The sequence below is a fragment of the Chaetodon auriga genome, chromosome 1 (assembly GCF_051107435.1).
Source record: "Chaetodon auriga isolate fChaAug3 chromosome 1, fChaAug3.hap1, whole genome shotgun sequence".
NCBI classification, from domain to species: Eukaryota; Metazoa; Chordata; class Actinopteri; order Chaetodontiformes; family Chaetodontidae; genus Chaetodon; species Chaetodon auriga.
Window position 1 is genome coordinate 12,068,076 of NC_135074.1, and position 8,779 is coordinate 12,076,854.

The following is an 8,779-nucleotide window of genomic DNA, read 5'->3' on the forward strand; positions in this document are numbered from 1 at the left end:
TACAGACTTTATAAATAGATCACTAGGAGGAAAAATAGAAGTCACATAGTGCCCCCGGTGGACAGTCAGTGTGACTGGTCGACAGCCATAAAGAACCAATACTACCACCTGAAGGCAAAGAGTGTGCTTCCTATTTTTAATTTCCCATTTTAACAGTGTTTAAATGTGGCTGAACTACCATTTGCTATGTGTAATGTATTGGAAACTATTTCAAATCACATTTTAATGATTGAGTACAATGTCTTGATTAAATGGGGCAAGTATAACTCATGAAGAAGAAACAAAGAGGCTTCATGCAAAGATAGAATAACTGTAGAAGAATAATATAATTATCTTTTTGCAATCTGTGGAGATTACATGTAGTAGCTCATCTCAGGCCTTTATTTTAATACTGTAAAATTCTTGATTTCAGCCCAAGGTTGTAATTGTCAGGAAGCTAAAATGCATGGATTGTACCCTCATATATAAACACAGTTTAGAGCTGCATGGTAAGAAAATGTGGAGATTGCTGCTGTATTCTCCAAATACTTGAAGAAATATAAGCAAGACATATTTCATGTTGTTGTCTTTTAACCAATATTCCTCATTGGATATGGGATCAGCAGTAAAATATGGTAACCAGAGGTCAGAGAGAAACTATAAAACCCAGCTTGGTGGGAGGAGAGAGTGATCAGCCATTCACTAGCGGCTGTCCTTGAGGTGTCTTTGACCGATGTTTCTAACCCCCTGCCTGCTCCCACAGAGATGCTTTGCACCCATCAGGTCTCCGACATAGGCATCCACTCCCAGTGACCATACGCTATGTGTAACTGTGTCAGTGCCATGCAGATTACTGCTAAAATAGTGCACACAAAATAACACTCTATTTGATATTTGTTGCTATGAATCGGTGTGTGCGATTTCCATACTCCTCCTTGATTTCCACAGCCCTCATTCTGTGTGATGGAGGAGGGAGGATGAGAGGGCAGAGGGGAGGGAGAGACACAAAGGAAGACGGACAGAGAACAAGAGAGAAGCAGGAAATGGAAGGGCCAACCATAAATGCAGACTATGATCTGTGAAGGATGAATGAAGGTAATCTGTACATGTTGGAACCTTTTTATTTCATACTCAAACCATCAGCGCCTCCCTGTGGTCAAATGGCCACACAGCAGGAGAAAAGTTGCCTTTTCAACACTGCATTTGACATGGTTTGTACAACAGCACATGCTAAGGTGACATTCAGTACAAAACGGTCACGTGTCTGAAAAACTAGAGTTGACTACAGCACATGGGTCACATATTCACTTGTCTTTTTTTTTTTTTTTTTGCATAGAAATTACGAAGTGTAAGGTAGACGTGTCGAGAGGAAGCTTCAAGTAAGTTTACATTTTTTGTTTCTGTGTAAATCCAGCTGAAGTCTTGTGATAATACGGGTTGTTATTGTAATGCTGGCAGACTTCCTGTCAGCAGAGGCTACAACAGCCTTTCATTTCACAGTGCAATCATTGATGAACTGCATAAAAATATGATGACATTTTGCTGAGGTCACATAAAGTAGCACAGTTTGAAATAAGGTTACACTATTACATTCAACCTTTGGTTTCAATTTAACAGAATTTAAAATGCAAGAACACTAAAGCAACTTTACAACCAAACCAATTGATCATTCTAGTAGAGCATTGGTTAATAAATTAGAGGGACAGTTCGCCTCAAAATCAAAAACACATCTTTTTCCTCTTGTCTGTAGTGCTGTTTATTCACCTAGATTGTTTTGGTGGAGTTTCCGAATTCCAAAGACATTAAACACATCTGCATTCTCTCAAATATAATGGAAGTAGATGACCAAAAAAATACATGTGAAAACACAACAGCAATGTCTCTTTCCAGGAATCATGACCCCGTTACTCAAGATAATCCACTGAACCTGTCGTAAGCAGTTTCATTTTGGAAATGTTTTCTTTCTACCAAACTACACCCGCCAAACTGTATCACTGCGCAGAGCGAAGTGCGCATCTAGTTCCATTATACTCGAGAGAGGACAAACACCTGCACAGTCAATACCTCCAGAACTGAATGTATATGCAGCACTACAGGGAAGAGGATTTTTGATTTGGGGTGAACTGTCCCTTTAAATAAGATAACACTAAATAAGTTAATCTCCACCACAACTAAAGTCGAAGATTGTATTTTTGAAGGGAAAAAAAAGATCTTTTTGCCTTTCTTTGTAAAAATTGCTAGACCTGCAGGTCAACACAAAGAGTATATTAGCACACAGCTCTCATGGAGCCACTAAAGTAATGCACATTCAAGACTAGTTTCATTTCAACCTCGAAAACAGAAAACAAAACACATGAAGTAATATAAAACACTACAAATAACCAGCATGCCCTTTAATACAGGAAGGTGAAAACCAGCTTCCCAAAGATGTTCAGAGCTCTTTGTTTTCCAGATGATGGAACTGCTCGAAATCAATGACAATTCTGCTTCTAAATCAGCAATTTGACCAGAATGTAAAAACTAAATATGTTAAATATGCAGGTGTCACTTACAGTTTCACTTAATAATCAACAATACTGTAGGAAATGGTCAAATCTTCCTCACCCTGTTGGTCAAGCTTTGGCATAACTGTCACATCATTTCTTAGACACCTCTGTCTTAAAGAGGCTACATCTGGTTATCGTTGTATTGCGGGCTGGAGTACTGATCCTGCATGGCTCCTGCAGCTGCCCCCATGGCGGCCTGCTGGGCTGCTGCCTGGACATGAGGGTTCTTCCAGGCTCCCGTGGTCCATTCTTCCTGAGCTTTGGACATGCTGGCCCCACTGCCACGGTAGAAATTATGGATCTGCAGACAAGGTGGAATCAACAGTTATGACCAAGAAGTCTTCATGTGCGGAAGGTAAGTGGTTTTAATGATGTTAGTTAATGTTATCATGTAGAGTTCAAGACTTAAGCAGCTATAATCCTTTATAAGTAAGTCTGTTTAGAGAAGACAGTGTTGTAGGTACAGCAAAGGACTCAATGGAATTCTGGCATTTATAATTGTAAGTCTAACAATGCTGGAGTGATTAAGGCCTGTAACAATATTTTCTACAACAATGAAACAGATAATCTGTGTCTTCTGGCTAAAGACAGTTAGAGACAATGACGGCAAACAGATTCAAATAGATTGTCTGTCTACAGTCCTCTCTATAGAGGGGACCGTAGATAGACTTGTCCTATATATAGGACAAAACCCTTACCCTGGTGAGGGCAATGAAGGACAGTGAGGCCACCGCAGTGAACATGATCGTAGGGACCAACATGATCAGCGCAATGAGAATATTATAGCTGAAGAAGGAGATGGTAGCCAACCAACCGCTGGAAAAGACACAGATGACCATTAACAAAATTTCATCAAAAAATGTGATTAACTTTAGACGAACACAACATGAACCGCAATTATCTGTTACTGGACTGTCATGACACCACTGCCAAACATCTGGATGTTAAATACCAGTGATTTTGTGGACTTTAAGTGCTTTGATATAAAGTTTAAAAGTTTTACAGCTCATACATGAGGATGTCCAATTGCACATGGTGGCATTTATAAACTTTATGGGGACTGTAATAATATTCATTTCTGATCATCAGCCAGAGTCAGGTGACATTTTGAGGATCTCTTTAACAGCCTCTTAAAATCTAATAACAGGACTATCATGAAAGTTATATCAGGCCAATTTCTGATGTTCCATCACTGTCAATGTAACGAAAGCAGCGAACAAGGTCTTTAAAAAAATACTACCTGCCTGGACTGACTGCCTGAGCTCAAAACGTTCCATTCAAACTTCTGACTCTTTATGTTCACTTGTGTTGCTTGAGTTGGACTTTCTGGCTCTTGTCTTTACCTCACTGCACTGAAATTTGCTTGAGAATTAAGTTTCTTTCTTCATTCTTCTTTTCACATGAATGAATATGGCTAGATGTAGCATTACAAGATAAAGAGTTGCCTTTGACATAATTAACATCAAACTTTTTTATGTGAGCAAATCTCACCAAATCCTTCAAAAGTGTGATTTATTTTTCAAGGACTCAACAGGAAAAGAAATTATTTGAATGACAGATTGACATGCAAATAAAAGAATCAGGTTCTGAATCTTATGCTCTCCATATTCTGAATATTGTGACTAAAAGCTCTGACTCTTACCATACTCCCCATCCAGGGATGCCGATGCTTTGGATGATGCTGATGCCAACTTGGGCCATGAACACAAAAAAGAACAGCATGAAGTTGAAGGAGCTGTCACTCCTGAGGAAAAACATAAAGACCAAGAAATATTTACACATGCATAGAAAATGTATCACCACCATTTTGCATGTTACATCTTGAGTGATGTTATTCATCTTATCTATAAATCTAATGCAGTTTGTCCCCACTCTGCACCATGAGGAGTAATTCTGTAGGAACAACAGCTCAGACTCTGGCCTTGTCAGAGGACTGTGCTGGACTGTGGGCCTGCTGTGGTTCTTTGGTCGGTCCACAGTACCAGGGCTTTGTCAGCCCAGGCATTGAGGGGCAGCCAGGCTGTGCCAGCACCCTCCCCAGAGTGTGGCAGCAGCTGTCCTCATCTACAACTGTGTGACACTCCTGTTGGTTACGTGCTTCTATGTGATGATGCCTTGATCCTCACCAAGACCCACATTTTGCATCAGAGTATCATCGACTGTACTAGACAACGCCTCAGCTGTCCACGCCTAAGCATAGAAGATAAAGGAATTATTTAAGAAAATATTTCTTGTAGCAGTCATTTTAATTGGACTGCCCTCTAGTGGAGGGAGAGAGGGGATGCTCTGGGTGCCCCCCTGTCTCCAAATGGATAGGTTGGATCATTAATCTCTGCTGCCGCTCAACACTTTATAACGATGGAAGCAAACTTATGTTAAAACCACCATCCACAATGGACCACTCTGCTAGATGAGTGTATCTTATGTGTGCTGTAGATTAACTATAGACAAAACAGAGCAATGAAAATGATTCAACAAAAGAGAAAAAATATGTGGAGCCAGTTCCTCAGTCACATAAAATTTCCTGTGATCTCTCACAGTCCTCTGATCTCCCGAGTTGAACTCAAACACATATCATTAGCATGGGCACGTTCAGGGGAGGCCAAACCTTAAAAGCCTCATCAAAAGGCTACACAAGGTACTGTTATCATAGTTACAGTTCACTGTCTCTCATTCAATGTTACTTGATAACATATTATAGATTATATTGTATATGATACACAGTTATTGTCTCTTCATTCCTACAAACCGTATGTATATTGCTATATAACACATTAGTTCAATAGTATTACAGTGTAGGTGCTTTTCATTACATGTTAATACTATGTTGTTTATACTTTTCAACTACTGTGCCAAAACCACACAGCTACACAAACACGACCGTATAATGAGTTACTCATACGTCATATTTGACTTACTTGAAGGCCTTGTAGATGGGCCTGAACCAACAAACGTAAGAGCAGGGAGTGAACATGAGGAGCCAGATGATAGCCAGTCCAAAGTTAGTCACACCACCTCCACCAAACATCCACGCAAAGCAGCCAACGAGATTCACCGCAAGAGTGGCGCTATTCACTGTAAGACCAAAACAGACATACTGTATCTATCTAATGCAAAGTATCTGTTGGGCACAAGTACACGGACATGCACATGCACAGAAAAGACTGGAAAGTGGATATGAAGGCAGCCACATTAACATGATGTGACATATGTAATTGCAATGCTTGACTCACAAGATGGCATGTGTTCCCTGAATAGCCTTTTTGCGGGCGTCCTTTTCAATTAATTTTCAGTCATATTATGAGGCTACAGTACTCCTCACTTAAGTTGCACTTCGTTCTAATTGGAGCTCTGCATTTTGGTCCCATCTTTCTCCTCTAAACTAGCAGAGAAGGCCAATCAGCTTCAAATGTCGGTCTATAGAGAAAATGCTGGGTGCTTTACAAGAGAATTATGAGGCCAAACACAGCTGCAACATGACAGCTATTGAGGAACGGTTTCATACACGACAGAGGAAAAAAGCTGTCGACTTTGAGTGGTTTTCTCACATGAAATGAGAAAAAAATTAATCAATTTTAAAACATTTACAAATTGAATAGCACTCAACTATAAAAAGCAATGTTCATTCCATACCCGCACCTTGCTGCGTATGGCAAATCACACCGCAAGAAAGACAGATACAGAAAATTGCTACGGAGGGAAAGAAATAATAGCAAAACCAAAAGCAGATTGAGACTTTGAATACCTGCTCATCATTTAGTGGAAAAGAAGATACCTGTAGAAAGAAAAGGGTTTAGTCGCAATTATAGACAGTTTCAATACGTATTTCACAGAAATGACTGGAAAACATCTTTTGTTTTGTTGTTTGTTTGCTGCAAACACAATGAAAATCAGGCCGTGCTTTGCAGCAGGTATTATTAGAGTGGGGAGGAAGTGTGGACTTGTTTCATTTGGCAAAATCAGTTGCAGACATGCATTGACCGCTTAGCTTCACCTTTGTTTTCTCTATTTTTCACATTACTTTACTGTTAATTGGCTCATTGTCTTCCTCCTCATTGCTGCGTTAGAGTCATTGCAGCTATGTAAATGTTGCATGCCTTCATGGACAGGCAGGGAGTTTCCAGACCAGGGCAATATCACAAACATCATTGTGCTGCTTGTTTATGGTGTAATAAACTTTGATTAAAGTGCCTCTGGCAAAAATTGTTGAACACAATTTCAATGTTAACTGCTCTGCTCAAACCAAGGCCATCTGGTCAGCGCTCTGACTCATTAGCAAATAAACCAGTCAGGGTAACAGCCAATAAAATAATTAAAGAAATATTTTTGGACCAAAGGGACCCTTGTAAACCATTGCCCTTCTGTCACATACTTCTTAACATGAGTTAACAAAAGAGGAGAAGTCTGTTTATGGGACCTCGAGGAAACTTCGGACGTATTGAACTCGGGTAGCCTCTGCAGAAAAGTCAGCCTGCAGTAGCCTGATGCGAGGATAAGGTCACGTTCCACTCTGACAACAATACAACAGCACTTTGAGGCACTCACACATCCACAGGTGGTACATTTTCTTGCACATGCTGCGGTGCTGTTCAGGGATCTCGTCAAAGTCCTGGTAGAAGCATGGCTTGAGTGGGATGAATCCCGGCAGTGGGGGGAAGTTGGGCTCTGAGACACAGTTTCACAGCATTTAGTTTGCATATGGCTTCAAGTCTTCAAGTTACAAGTTCTTTATTGTCACATCCCTCTAGCCGTGCTCTTACAGGTACACATAAAAAATATGTATAAAGAAAAATCCCAGAACAACATCTCATTACAATGTAAGACATAAAATAGCGCAGCAGCTGAAATATGGAATATCATTTTATAGAGAATAAAATTTTGTGGGAGACAGGTGAGTAATAGCAAAATGTAATAATAACAGGTTGTGCTGTAATGTGGTAAATGCAGACATAATAAGAACAGGTGACAGATATGCATGTAAATATATAATTACTGTAATGGTTAAACGGCATGTAAAGACGTAGGAAAATAATAAACTCCTACTACTGCGCTGTGTAGAGGTGTAAACGGGTATATATACACTGAGATCTGAACGGGTTGTAAACAGTTTATATGACTTGATAATAACTGACCTGCCATGTGGATGAAGTGTGTCTCTGCTCAGATTCCTCCTCCTTCAGTCTCTTGAGCCTGTCAAATACGGAGAAACTGGAGGTTAGGACTTGGCTGTTGGTGCTGATTCATTTCTACAGCCTATGTGGCCATTTCCAGTTACTTTCATATGCATTTCACAGGTGTGGGAGCGGAGATTATTGGACTATTACCAGAACGACATACTTTACAGGAAGAAGGCGTTTAACAGAAGGTGCTATGAAGTGAGCGTCGACACGTTCTGCAGGGGGATTTAATGTGTGAGCCCTCCAGGCACCGACAGTGCTGCTGATAAGATTTTAACGACTGAATCCTTCCGGTTTTAGTGAAGCCACCAGAAAATGGTCACACGCACGCACGCACGCATACACACCAGTAGATCCGGTGCACACACACACACACACACACACACACACACACACACCCACACGCCTGTTACAATCACATGCAAGCTGCAGTCCGTTGGATGAAACGAAGGCAGCGTTATTCGGTGCATGTGTGCGGAGATAGTATGTTTTCACACAGAGCCGGCCATGATCATGGTCAGGAACTACGGATTTCAGAGGACACATAATCTGCTTACCTCCTCCAAGCAGCCGCCGTGTGTGTGTGTGTATGAAGCGCACAGTCTGCAGAGGACGCGTCAGATGTGTGTTCAACAGAGCAGCACTGCGAATGCAACGAAGTCTGCAAAGAAACTATTACACTATTATAATACTTTCTTCTGTACAGTACGACCACGGCTATAAATCCTATCTAGCCTGATTCTCGACCAATCACCGCGCTCGAGCCCGCTGTCACTTTGATTCCGACCAATAGGCACTTTACTCTAATCCTTGACGTTGTGCTGTGACCCAATCACCGTTCAGCTCTCTGTCCATGGTGCTGAATCTGACTCACCGACCGAAGTAAACCGTGTGGCGTTCAACTACCAGCCTCACAGCTGAGCTTTTCTCTGACAGTGTTGCGTATGACAGACAGCGTGCATCTACAGCTCATCTGAGTGATGCTGTCACACATCCAAACTGCAACTTGGCAGTTGTGCTGTTGACAAACTGTGTACCTGCTTTGCAGACATAAATAAGAGGGCTTAAATGGGAATA

The 8,779-nt window shown here is 41.0% G+C and overlaps 1 protein-coding gene across 2 annotated transcripts; it reads right to left on the minus strand.

Moving 5' to 3' along the window:
- Positions 1-1,082: 1,082 nt before the first annotated feature.
- On the minus strand, positions 1,083-8,456 carry scamp5b (secretory carrier membrane protein 5b). 2 transcript variants are annotated; one of them, XM_076755176.1, is made up of 7 exons: positions 8,260-8,456; positions 7,658-7,715; positions 7,071-7,190; positions 5,444-5,600; positions 4,168-4,269; positions 3,224-3,341; positions 1,083-2,826 (listed from the first exon to the last, which is right to left on the minus strand). In XM_076755176.1, the coding sequence occupies exons 2-7, from the start codon at positions 7,662-7,664 to the stop codon at positions 2,647-2,649; spliced, it is 684 nt and encodes a 227-aa protein (XP_076611291.1). In that variant the 5' UTR covers positions 7,665-7,715; positions 8,260-8,456; the 3' UTR covers positions 1,083-2,646. The 2 variants fall into 2 exon arrangements, with proteins under 2 accessions (XP_076611291.1, XP_076611368.1); XM_076755253.1 differs by lacking the exon at positions 8,260-8,456 and adding an exon at positions 7,863-7,979.
- Between the last annotated feature and the right edge of the window lie 323 nt (positions 8,457-8,779).

Coding starts and splice junctions, on each gene's coding strand:
- scamp5b (XM_076755176.1), bottom strand. Junction 4,270..5,443: donor CCCATCTACAAGGCCTTCAA/GTAAGTCAAATA, acceptor GTTTTTCCTCAG/GAGTGACAGCTCCTTCAACT. Junction 2,827..3,223: donor CCTTCATTGCCCTCACCAGG/GTAAGGGTTTTG, acceptor CCTTGTCTGCAG/ATCCATAATTTCTACCGTGG.